The following is a 13,386-nucleotide window of genomic DNA, read 5'->3' on the forward strand; positions in this document are numbered from 1 at the left end:
CATCAGGGGCTCTGGCTTTTTTTATGTCAGCTTTCCAGGCTAGCTTTGTTATGTGCAGTTCTCCCTTTGAAGCTGGACCCTGCCACTCCAACATTACAAAAGGAGGGATTCTAGTGGGATATTTTCAGGAAAGTGTAATGGGAAACAGTCTCGTCTGAGCAGCACCTCAGGCAAGGAAAAAGCTTTTTCTTCTGAGATTACTTGTGAGTCAAAAAGTGCATTTTCAAAGCAAGTGATGGTGTGGAGTGAGAAAAAAAGTACAGAAGAAGCAGACCAAGCTGGTGATGTCTGAAGAGGGTACCAAGGAAACAGGGCTGGAATCTTATGGACTTTCTGAGATCAGAATTAGATTATAGATACCACAGGGTTCAGTACTTTTCTTTTAAATATCAGAGATAAAGGCCTGGAATTATAGATGGTTTTGGACTTTGCTCTGCTCTAGGTTGCAAGATCTATGGGTAGAGGGTGCAGCCATTGGCCAAGTTCACTCACACACATACTGTTGAGAGGAAAAACACACACCTTTCTGCATTTTAAAATTCTGCAACTGAGAGGCTCTAGAATGATGTGGGTGCCTGGATTAAACAGGGGAAGCAGCACCCTGTCCCCTCACTGCAGGCTCACCCAGCCAGCAGCTTTCTAAATAGTGCCTCAATCATCTGTCTTTGACCTTGAGTGGAAGTCACAGGGATTAAAGCAGGTGGGGACCACAGGGAGGATTCTCTTCCTCTGAGGGTGTGACGGGTAACAGCCAGTATTAGGAGAGGGATCTGTGTGGAAAGCATCACCGGGTTTTTAAGCGCACAGTTCATCTTTGCTTGTCCTACCCTCCTGCTGTTGCCCAGAGCTCATAACAGCTTCGGTGTGACTGCTGTGATTTGATTTAGGTCAAACATATTTCCAGCAACCGCTTTGCGTGACACCAGAGGGCAGCCTTTCCCCAGACTTCCAGACGGGAGGAGTACATGGATTTCAGACAATCCTGTCGCCTGGAGCCTGCTAGCTGCCAGCAGAAGCCTCCGTAGGAACAGAGCGACTGATTCAAAGCAAGTAGAGATAGAAACAGCACTTGAAATCGCCTCCTTGCATTTGCACAGCTTGGCTTCTCACCAGAGGGTGATTGGCGCTTGCGCCACCTCTTTATTCATCCAAGATGATGTTTCCCTTCCAACTTGTATCAGAGTTCAACATCAAAGTAATTAAAAATCTACTCTAACTCATTTCTTCACCTTGACAACAACGCATAACAGAACATACATCATTCTTGGTGGGGAGCATGTCAAAATCAAAGTGACATTTTTCAGTGCTTGACGTGCTGCACTAAAAAGCACCTCTGTTAAGAGACCTACGCAGCTGGCTGAATAAACTCTGGTGTGGGTGAGGCCTCAAATTACTTCATCTGCTGGTGACTTTTCAAAAGAGCCTTAGATATGCTCTGTGGATTCACCCAGCCCCGAAAAGCAAGGAGAAAAGTGATCAGCACTCTAATGTCCTGCCCCCTCTGCTTGCAGAGCCAGAAGAGGAATGCTTACTGGGACTGGGTGTTTTGAGATGACCAGAGCCAAGCTCTTTCTAACACCTCCTGGATCCTGTGCAAGCATTTCTTATTACCATGTGGCAACAACCTTGTCCAAACTGTGTTTTTGTACCTACTTGACTGATGTTAGTCAGGTTGTTTCACAAGCACAAGAAAGATGCAAAGATGTCTTCTTCTGGGAGGTTGCTCCTGATGCAAACACAAAAGAACACAGATTTACTTCTATGTGGGATCTGCTTTCAATTTCTACTTTTTATTCTGCTTCTGTTCTCTCAAAACATATTAATGGCATCCAGATGCTTATTAACACGCTTCATAGTAAGAACCAGAGACAGGAAATACAGGCCAGATGAGGAAGAGAACAGCTTAAACAACAGTTAAGAGAGCTGAGAGGAATCCAGAGTCATCAGGGCCAAGTTAAAATTTACTCTGGAGCCTTCAAGAAACTAATCAAACGCTTGTCAGTGAGCGACACTATAAACTCCAGGGGACAGAAGAGGTCCCACAGGACCACAGAACCTATTATTAATATTTAGGGGGACATCCAAATACAGCATTAATTAATATTAAAGGCCCACATGAGCCTTAAAGCCACTGCTGTGGGCTTACAAAGACAGGCCGTGTCTAATCAACTCCATTCCTCTCTTTGATAAGGCAGCTGGCCTGGAAACTTGGAACACACAGATGTGCTGCATCTTCACTTGAATCCCATTAGCAGCCACCAAAGGAAACGGCCTAGACAGCATTGCTACGAGGTGAACAGGCAATCAAGTTGTTTACGCTCAAGGTGTAACATTCACCACGTCCCTGGCTCTGTCTGTCCCCTCAGCCACTGCCATGGGAACGTCGGCTCCCAAAATCTGACCAAAGGGGTAGGAGATTGGATTGCTGAGCACACACGTGTGGGGGTGGGAGTCACAGGGAGACAGTTGTTTTCACACAGGAAATCACCATCAGCGAGGAAATGACGCCAACTCCCTACACTGTACTCAAGGTCTTGGAATTCTCGAGCATCTTTTCTTTACAAGACGTGCGTGCAACTCACCCCCAGTTCAGCTTTTAGTGAAAGGAACACTAAAAATGCTCTTCCACCGATCTCCCCAGCCCACAGAGCCTGCTGCAGCCTGCTGCCCCTTATAGGAGCCTTCTCATCCTTGGAAAGTTACCATCTTCTTTCCCAGCTCTGCAGAGAAATCTGGCTAAGAAGGAATCTCGAGGCCATTCTAATGCTGTTCTCCTCTCTTTCTGGATGCATTCATTATTAATAGCTCATCATTAAATGTTAATACATTGAATATCAGAGGTTTAAGGCTTGTTAGGCACCTTTTCTCTCTCTCTTTTTTTTTTTTTTCTTCCAGGTCTATTTGTTGGACAAGTTCATTCAGTGTCACAATGGGGAAGGTGCTGATCGATAACAGATACCTCTTGCAGGAAGCTGCTTTTTTGCTTAATTTCCAAGATCTGCAGAAGTGCTTGGAATACAAAAGCTTTTGCTTGGAGTTGTTTCTTCTTCTCTAAGAAAACAAACCACAAACAGTAGGCAAATATTTGGTCCCAACTTGCTCCTTGCTTCATTTTAGTAGATACAGATTTATGAGTTCTATCTTCATTCATTGACAAGTTGATTTCACAGGGAAGATGGCCTGTGTAGGACTGATCCTCAGGCAGGATCTGTCCCCCGAAGAGTGTGAATGGTGGGCGCTCCAGGCAAAGCACTGAAGGCCTTGGTAGGGAGAGAGCCTCTCCATCATGTTTTTCAGGATGGAATTTGCTCCACCCCCACCCCAGGGGTGCAGCAGTGGCACTGTCAGCACCACTAATATTTGCTTGCACAGGGTTGTTTCGGTGTGGATCATCCCCCTCACCTTGCAGTTAAAACCTGACAGGAGGACTCTGTAGAAGATCCAGAACGCTGAATGGTCGGGGCTCAGGCACCCAAAATTGAAATGCTTCTCTGTGGGCAAAAATGTACTGAAACAAAGAACCGTCAGGATATTTTTCCTCAGTGGAGGAGGTGGGTAAGTATTTGAAAGGACATACAGCACGTGGGACATGGGCAGGGACCTTCTCTCTTCACTCAGCAAGAGGAGGGACCTCAGGGAGGATGAGGTGAAGCTGAAGACAGAGTTCAGGAAACAGAAGCAAGAACCTGTCAGTCTGGCAAACACAGCCTACGAAGAAAGATCAAAAGGACTGCTCCAGCAAGGAGAAGAACAGGCTGAGGAGAGACATGCTGAGAGCCTTTACTGTGTAAAATGCTGCTAGAAGGAGCTATGGCCTCCACCTGCTCTCAGTCCTAACTGCTTTAGTCCTAACGTCCTCAAGATGTCCCTTTGGGGAGCTTTAGGTTCAGGAAGAGGAGCCATTTTTTCACTAAGAGGATGGCTGAAACAAGGACCAGGCGGTCTGGAGAGGCTGGGAATCTCCATTACTGCAGATTTTGAAAGAAGAAGCAAGTGGCACACTTACAACCAGCATTTGGGTAGAACTGACCCTGCTATGGGACAGAATAATGAAGGAGAGGACCTTCCATGGATCTGTGGTTACATTATGAACATTCTTAAATCAGCTCATGCAAAGGAACTTGCATCTAAAACTTGCAAAAATAAATTGTTTCATACAACCTGAGAACTCTTATTGGTGGTGGTTGGGTTTTTCTTTCCTAGGGATTCCCAGAACTGCTCTTCTCTTCCTCTGCTGTGTCCTGGGGAAGCCCACCTTGGACACACCACCTTTTATCTTCTGTACTGGGAAGTAGCTCCTGAATCACAGTCTGAAAGATTGTTTGGGGCCAGCAGAGCCTAAGCCTCCTGTGTGATACTATTCAATGTATTTTTTTCACTGCAGAAGCATAAATAGAGCCTGGCTTTATTAACCATTAGCCTATAAAGTTAAAAGTATAACAAAATGCAGGCACACATGGTCTATAAATATATTTATGCTGTTGGGAGGAACATTAACCCCAGGCCTCCAAGGTATGAAAAACACTCCACCATATAAATAATGTGCATTTGGCAATATTGGTGTGGGGACAGGGAGACTGGGTGGTTTTTTTTTTTGCTTTAGGGTTGGCAGGAGCTCTGGGCAAGCCCCACTTTTGCAGAGGCCCTGGCCCCTGCTCCAGCCACGGCTTCCCTGGCAGGCAACTGCCAAAGAGTTTGCCATGAGAGTGATTCATCATCACCCAGAGGTGCTTGAACACACCTTCTGCTTCTCCTGCTCCAGAACAGGTGGAGTGAGATTTTCAAGTGATAGAAGAGTGACGCTGGCAAAAGTGCTGAGTAACACTGAAAACCCCCGGAGCGCTGGTGGAGCCGAGTCTCTGGCATCGCTTACCCTGCCTCCTCAGGAAAGCTGCTCTGGATCCACTTTTAACGTGAATAAGTGAAAAGGCATTAAATATCCATGCCCGGGGTGGTTATGAGGTATTTAAAGACCCACTGATTGATTTAGCTCCCCTTCAGAAGTGAAGCCAAGGGCTGCTTCAGTGACCTGAGGCCCCGGCAGCTTTGCTCTGCTGGTGTGATCACAAGCTGTGGGAAGGGGCAGAGGATGGGAAAGGTGCCCACACCCTTGTGACTTATCTCAGCCAACATTTATCCCCCAGCATTGGTGCAGGGTGACACCACAGGCTCATTCTGTGGTGGGACCCATGGGCATGTCCCCTTTACAGGGCAACACAAGCTGGGCAGGTCAGACCGTGACCTCTCAATCCCCTGCAGTTTGGAGCCTTTCATCCCCTTTGGAGTCACAACTCAGGTTGACTCAGGTGACTGTCCAGGCAAAATGAAAGTGGGCACACCCGCACCACAGTCCCACAGAGACTTTGGGAATTGCCAGCCACTGTGCCAGGGGGAAGCACAGGCCAGAGAGAGGAAGGAGGCCAATTAAAAAGCCAGGCTGTGCCTCCGTGTTGCTCAGGGCTAACTGAACAGATGATGGCATCGCTGGAAGCTGCATTTGCTTTTAATTGTCCTTGTTCCACTGAATAACTAATTCTCTCCTCCTCCCACACGACAGAAAAAAAAAAAAAAAAAAAAAAAAAGAGGCATGGGATTTTTGGAAAGGATGAGTTGACTCAATTCCTTTCATCCAGCACATGACAGCAAGCTGCAGTTTTTAGCTTTGCATCCAGGCAAGTTTAGAATATCGCTGCATGCGTTTGTTTTGTTTCAAATCTTCTGGGATCAGCTAAAAATATTATTGTGGAGAGATGTAGATATGGGAGCACTAAAGACTTCGTGTTCATCCAGCTCCTGAATTACAGCCAGCCAAAGGGAATAAAACAGGTAGATCCCTTTTGTAAAACAGTTATATTAAAAAATGATTTTACAAGTGTCAGAGGGCTGGGAAGAGGGAAACGCTGGGAATCTGAGCATGATCCAGGGAAATAAGTGTATTACTTCAACCCAGAGACAGGCTTACATTGTCTTTCATGAGCTGCTGCCCAGGAAAGCCATTGCTCTCTCCTAGTGCTTGACCAGCTTGTGTTTCCAGCCTTTTCCAGGACAGACTGAAAGGAAACCCTATCTAGGCTGAAGAGCAGATGACAAAAAAACCCTCAAAATGTGTTTTGTAGGGCCTGAGTGCAGACAACATAGTTCAGTGCATTAAAAGTCACATATTTCAGTAGAATCAGTTAAGGAAAAAGGCATAACCATACAAACATGACAGAAACTTTCAGATAAGACATTTGCAGAGAAAAGTGAATTTAATTTTTTTTTTTTTTGGGGGGGGGAGAGGGGATGTTTTGAAGCAGAAACAAGTATAAGGGCCAAAAGAATGAGATACAAACAAGCAGACAGTTAATCTTGGGACTTGATGGTAAAGAAAAATACACCTAAGGAAGCTTTTCCCACTGAGTGATTTAACTGTATACTGCACTTACATCTACTGCCTGATAATGTGAACTATCATTTCCTCCCTCCTCCCTCTATGATGTTCACGCTTCGTGTGGTGCTCCTGGGGAATTCTCAGGAGTCCAGTGTGCACTCTGCAAGGGCTGGAGAGGGGAAGCCTTTTCATGAGACCTTTCCACTACAACAAGGAAAAACAGACAAATCCTGTCATGAGTTCTAACTCTAAAGGACTCCACTCTCACTGTATTTCTGAAAGGCAGCAGATCTCCAGTACCAATCTCAGTACAGGACTGGCATTACATACACAGACAAGGTAGAGGAAGGAAACGAGCACATTCATAATTTACTCTTGCCTCAGAGCTGTTTAGTGACACTAAATCAGCAAAGTATTCAAAATAAAAACATCACAATATTGCAGGCATTGCCAAATTACAAAGGAGTTGCCTTTGACAGCAGGAGAGTCCTTCTGATCATTTGCATCCCTGCGAGGTATCTCAGCCCCTGCATGACAGCGACGGCAGAACCCAGGACCTGCTGGTGCCTTTCCTGCTGCCACAAACACATCCCCACCAGCAGAGCCAGGCAAACAGCACAGGCCAGCAAACAGGGTGACTTTGGCGCTGGTTCCCATTCCCTCCTGCCAGCCCTGCAAGAGGGGCAGTAGGACAAGGATGGAGAACTGGGCACAACAGCAGCAAAATCAAGAGTGGCAGGGAGTGGGCAGGAAGCTCCTGACTGCCAGAGCTGGCACTTTGCCTCTGGTTACTCATCCTCCCTCAAGCTCAGCCTTGGGAAACACAGCCCCAGGAGATGCCTTACCTGATCCCACACAAGGCTTGTGCCAGGCAAGGTGAAGAGGACCTGCTTCCACAGCCCCCTGTTCCTTGTGGCTGCATAATGGAGTGTATCTGCCAAGGATGGAAGGCAGGAGGATGGGCAGCAGCTCACAGGGGGTCCAAGGCAGGAATACAAATGATTCAGGCACCGGGGCTTACAGCTAATGCCATTCCCTAACGCTGCACCGATGCCCAGGCATGTCCAAAGCCACTGGCCCTGCTGCAGGCTGTGCGTGGGATGGCTGCTCTCACAGAGCCACCTTAGGCTTGAGGGAGTAACAGCCCGTTTTTTCTGCTCTTCAAATCTGCCCCCTTTTTGCTTTCAGGACAGGAGATGGGACCAGATCAGACCAATAACCAGTAACACCCAGCTAAGCTGAAGGAGGCGGCTGTTCCTTGTGCACGTAGAGGTGTTTCCCCGGCTCAGCTTTGTGTCACCAGCCACGTTTCCATGGGATACTGCTCTCAACAGCACAGCGACGTAGTGCTGTTCTCTGTGAGAAAACAGGGTCCTCTGCTCCTGCTGCTGCCCTGGAAGCAGCACCTGGGAAGGGGCAAGGTCTGCTGCTGCCCCTGCAGAGGCCACACTTGCCAAAGTGACCCACATCACAGGAACCGTCGCAGCTCCTGCAGAGATGCTTTTCCAGATCTTCACAGGATGAACAACGGCCCTTAGTTTGAGTGATCTCCTGCAGCAACAAAGGAGCCTTAGAAACTGCATTTCTAGGATGATCACAGCCCTTGGTTAAAGCCAAGTGCTACAATTAAAAATAGATGAGCTTTGCCAGCGTTTTTACAGAAAAGGGATGAGCCAAGACTAGAACCAGGAAATGTGGTCTAATCCAACAGCAACCAGGCCTAATCCAGGCTGAAAGACAGCATGCAAGTAGCTGTAGTCATGATGATAGATTTATATTGCAAAACTGGAAATGTATTTTTAGAATGGAGCCTGGAAAGCGTCACTTCAGAAGGAGATCGAGCACGGCAGGATCATTATGAGATTTGCAGAGCACCTTCAAACACGGGAGTCTCCTGAGGTGACTTCATCATCGTGTCAAACCTTCCAGGAGACCAGGCTCATTCTTGCAGGTGTAACAGGCCCAGCACAGATGGGATTAGACCACCCCATCCACAGCCTGCGCCCCACAGCTCAGAGCCACACCAGGTTGCACGTGGGAATGCTCCAACCCGATGGCTGAGTCGTCCAAGGAACCAGAGCACTCTGTTAGTGCCAGGCTGCCCACCCAGGGAAAAGCCCCCAGGAACCTCCCCATCAGCTCCTGCCCTGCTGCCAGCCAACACATGGAGCTGCCCCACTGCTGCTTTGGGGATAAAAAACAAAACAAAACAAAACCCCCCAAACAACAAAAAGGCTTTGTTAGCCAGCTGCTGTGCCAAGCTGCTGCCTTCTACCACTGTTAAATCCGTGCAATTTCCTACAGCTGAAGAGCAAATTAAAGTTAATTAAATCACATCTCACTGCGCAGGACAGAGCAGCCATGCACGAACCAGCTGCAGAACACTGGCTGCTGATTTCCAGCAGCACTTCTGCAGAACTTCAAAAAACATTGAGGCTAGAGAAGCACCTACACCTAACCTCCTTTTCACATGCATTCCCTCATCAGTTCCTCCTAAGGGCAGTGCTCTCCAAGGGAACAGTCCTGTCCCATCTCCTGGTTGCGTTACAAATGCTCCTGCCAGTTGAGTAAACCTTTAAAACCAGTTGAAGGCCACAGATCCCACCTGGGGCTGGTTTTTGCAGGTGCAAGAGGCTGATTGAGGCTGTCACAAATGGAGCTGTGGTTGCCTCAAAACCAGCACAGTGCCACCTCCTGCACTTCGCCTAGCTCCAAAATTTGTTCAGAAGCAATGGCCTTAAAGTTCAGAGTGCTTCAGTCAGCTGGTTGAGTCAAAGGGATCATTTTACATCCAATCTGATATTAATTTTACCGTTTACAGAAGACTATTGTTTCAGAAAATAAGCCTGGGGGACCTCAAACAGGGAATCCATCAGAGCTGCTGCAGTTAGTGACAGAACTTGCTCCTCAAACTACTCAACTGTTGCTATCCTGCTTCTGACAGTAGGATCTTCCCATCTCAAGCATTTGAATGCCCATGTTCTGCCCTTTTAAAAATGGGATTAACAAGCCCACCTTAGGTCAAGAGAAGTATGCAACAGGCAGAGAGCGTGGGGCAGACTCTGAAGATGGATCTTAGCCTAACACTCCCCAGACACGCAGCCAGTTGCGCTCTGACACCTTTGTATGGGAGTTTCTTTTTGAGGGGGGTGAGAGTGGGATAGGAAAGTACAGTGAAAGCAGAATGACTCATCTCAAAGGGGGTAGAGGCTTAAGGATGGCTGCATGTCGGACATGGACCTCTATTCTTCCCCTCTGTGATCCGATGTGCCTCTACCCAACGGCACCACTGGCTCCACACCAGCTGTGCCTCCAACACGGGGTGAGTACATCGCTTTCCATCCTCCCCCTGCCATCCCCTGCTCAGTCTGTGCCCACAGTTCAGCTCCACGTTGCTCACACTGCTCTGTAGCTTTCATTATGTCCTTTTCTGATTTTTCACGTTCTCACCGTCAACAAGATCAGGGCCAGGGAAGTGTCAACCAGATTTTGTGGAAGATGCAATCAAGAGCTCTTATCATTCTGGAAGAGCCCAGACATTTAGCTCAGGTTTTGCTCACATTTCAGTATTTGTAACTTTCTCGGGGAAGAGATCATTTAACTGTGTCTTTTAAACAACACTCTCACCTTTGTTAACACGCAGCTAAATATAAAACATGTTAAGAGGTCACATCTGACAGGAACCATTCAAAGCCATGACCAGGAAAAGGTGCAAAGTCTTTACAGCAGCTGCTTCTCTGTGCTCTTAACCCACATGCACAGAACAGACACCTCAGGTGACAAAAGAAGGGCCATCCCCATCTCTTGGAAACAAAGCCACAGACAATCCCAAATTTCTATTTTTGAAAAGTGTTTACTCACGTAGTTTGAATAAATTAATTTGCAAATAAAAATTAAAACTACAGTATACTATAGTTTGAATAAGATGATTAGAACAACTACAATACAGGGATTTCTTGCTGCATAAGTTTCATTACTTAATGCATATAATCTGGAAAATGTCAAAATCAGTTATATTTCTATGGAAAGGGAGTAACAGCAGTTACTTGTACATGACAGCTAACTGAACTTATAGTACAGGTTTCCTGACACATGCATTTCCTGAGTGAACCAAACAATATATATAATTTCTTTTTAAAAATGGAGAAATAATTGACAGTCAAAGTAAGTAATTTATGACATCTAAGCAACATAGGTCTCTTTAAACCAAGAAAATTTTAGAACAGCTTCAAAAGAAAAATGAAAGCTATGCTGTAAAGTACAGAAATTTGCTACTGTCAATTAATTATACAGTACATATTTTGGGGGGAAAAAAAAAAAAAAGAATGTACGAAGCTGGCCGAGAAAGCTCAAATCAATCCTAAAAAGGTCAGGTTGTGTATTTGCCTTGAAGCACAGTGGGTCAGCAGCAAAGCTGCACTGCATGTAGTGCACTGGTCTTTTCTGGTGGATATAGAGGGAATGGAAGGGGAGAGAAGGGAGAGCAGAGAGAGACCAGTTAACCAGAGCCCACCACAGCATCCCACACTGAGGGGTCTGAGCCCAGCCCAGCCCCAGCTCCCTCCAACAACGTGACCAGCTGCCCAAGGATGCTGGGACATGGGTACCAGGCTCCACCTTTGTTCCATCTAAGGCCTCGACGAGCATTTGCACCTGGTAAAGGCCCCCTGTGTACCAGTCTGAGGGTGGAAGGCAGAGCATCCACCTGACAAACCCCTCCCAAGCCGGGATGTGGCCAAGTCGCAAGTTGCTCCCCACACTTGTGCCCAAGCGCCTCCGCCTCTCTCCTCACCCCCACCCCAAACAGCAAGGAACAGAACAAGCCTCATCCTTCAGGTCTGTTCATTTTAACATTGGAAAAACCCTCACAAATGTCACTAATGCTAAATAAAGAGAAGTGTTAGCGTGAAGGGAGAAAAAAAAATCCTTAATCTAGACTAAGTTGCATATTCAAAGAGTCTGGTAAATATTCTTCTCATAACCAGATCTTAAGTACAGTCCTACCAAAAAGACATTTTAGGAAGTCCTTCTCAGCTACCTTTCAACACAGTTAAAGCACAACTTTATGCCATCAGAATTTGCATTAGCTTTGTTTAAAAAGCATTTTAGCTACTCTAAGAACTCAGTATTTTAGATTAAAAGATTTTTCTACCATTTCCATCTCACGTTCTTCTCCATCCAGAACTACTCTACATGTCCGACTGCTGGATGTAACACACTATGACCATGCTACTCTCTAAACATTCTACATATGTTCAATAATAAAGATAAATAGAAAAGAGTTAATATACATGTTATATTTTACAATGTTTGCATCCAAGCTGTAAACTAATGTTCTCTGAACCCTCCATATACAAAAAGAATGAAACAACTTTCAAACACTTGTGGGCATGTGATTCAAAACCATTAAATGGAAGGCATCGAAGTTCACTCTTACAACACTTCCTTCACCTCTTCAGAAGTAGTTATTAACTAAAAAAAGCAGGAGTTCTCCCCCTTCTCCCCCCAATTTCTTCTATTTCCAGACTTTTCTCAGCAGAGAGGGATTTAGCTGTTGTAAGAAAAAAAAAAAACAAAAATTCTTCATCTTTAATGCAAACCAGCAAAGCCCAGAGAATATGAAAAAACAGTTGGTTTAAAAATCAGAATCGCTTAGCTTATCAGTTTTACCGCAGTCCTTGGTTAACACCTGTGTTAGTCAAGAGGTCCTTGGAAAATGAGTCTGATGTAGCCCTGCTCACCAGCCAGCTGATGGGCACAGAAGGGACAGGCCGCATGGAAAGTGTGAGTACCATGAGGGAGAGGGATTTGGGACCAATATGCAGTTGTCTTTTCGGAGCACACGTGTCCGCACGGGCTGAAGGCGTGGGTGGGAGGCCCGGCATCCACGTAAAAGCCCGCTTCGCACCCCAGCCACAGCGGCACGTAGGGGCCGACGGAGCGGCACATGGGGCACTCGCGGTCCTTGCCGTCTCTCTCCTCCTTGTTTCCCCAGTTATGGTAGCCGTGCACGTGGCCGCAGTTCAGGTACACCCAGGGCTGCTTCTCGTCTACGACATCTTTCCTTTTCATGCTGGGGAAGGCCAAGGTGTTGAAGCCCACGGGGCACTGGGGCCTGGCCGCGTTGATCTCCTGCCTCAGGGCCTCCAGGTGCTTGACGGTGGGGGTGCGGGACAGCCCCTCCGCCGTGCGCCACAGCAGCGTCGCCCCGCACAGGTCGATCAGAGACCCGTCCTGGAGCTGGTTCGTTTCGTTCTCGACCTTGTGGTGGACAGAGACAAAGAGAGGTGTCACCTAAGGGTACCTGAAGAGGAACACCATGCAATTCCATAATACAAATCCACCCGGAAGGTCCAGACAAAGTTTCGAGCAGTTCCTGGCTGTCTATATAGGATGTCCATGGAGAGCCCAGTATAGCAGCTTCTCTCTCTCTCCTCTTCTTTTTTTCCTTTGGGAAAAAACCCCCACCCCGACATCTTAAGAAATCACTGTGCGCATTAAAAAGACCACATTAAGTCATGAGAAGCTACTCTCCAATCTTAACTTCTCTCAACCCCATCCCTACCTTGAGCACTCCCAACTATGCTACTTCAGTGGAGGAATAGCACAAGCCTTCTCTAGTCCTCCATCATATTTTAGACTGTTTTCTTCAAACACACATTTACGCATGGCCTTCCCCTCCTCCAGAAAGTCACCTGTTAGTACTCCAAGCTAAATACTTCACAGAAAATGTTCAGTGTAGAATTTCTTTTTGCTGAGAGATCCCAAAACCAATTATCTACCAAAAATATCACCAAAGCTTTGTAAACAAGAGGAAGGGGAAAACTCAGAGTGCAAAGGTGGGAATTAATATCCAACAAAATAATAATTATTCTTTATTATTCTATAAAAAAGGAAAACCTTCAAAGCATAAATTCAAGAGGGAGAATTAGAAAAATACTCTTTAAAAGGTGCACAGGACTAGGACAGTTTGCAGAATTGCATAGTAGACTTGCAAATCAACTTAGAAGACCAGT

The 13,386-nt window shown here is 46.5% G+C and overlaps 1 protein-coding gene across 2 annotated transcripts in view; it reads right to left on the reverse strand.

The window, feature by feature from the left end:
• Positions 1–10,203: 10,203 nt before the first annotated feature.
• The window catches only part of PELI1 (pellino E3 ubiquitin protein ligase 1), a 44,419-nt gene continuing 41,236 nt past the window's right edge, over positions 10,204–13,386 (reverse strand). For both annotated transcript variants that reach the window (XM_027898148.1, XM_027898149.1), the window contains exon 7: positions 10,204–12,631. In XM_027898148.1, the coding sequence (XP_027753949.1) occupies positions 12,065–12,631 (567 nt within the window). In that variant the 3' untranslated portion in view covers positions 10,204–12,064. The remainder of the gene's footprint in view (positions 12,632–13,386) is intronic.

This window comes from Empidonax traillii, unplaced genomic scaffold, assembly GCF_003031625.1.
Source record: "Empidonax traillii isolate 1590-97213 ecotype Southwest subspecies unplaced genomic scaffold, ASM303162v1 scaffold580:size560489, whole genome shotgun sequence".
NCBI classification, from domain to species: domain Eukaryota; kingdom Metazoa; phylum Chordata; class Aves; order Passeriformes; family Tyrannidae; genus Empidonax; species Empidonax traillii.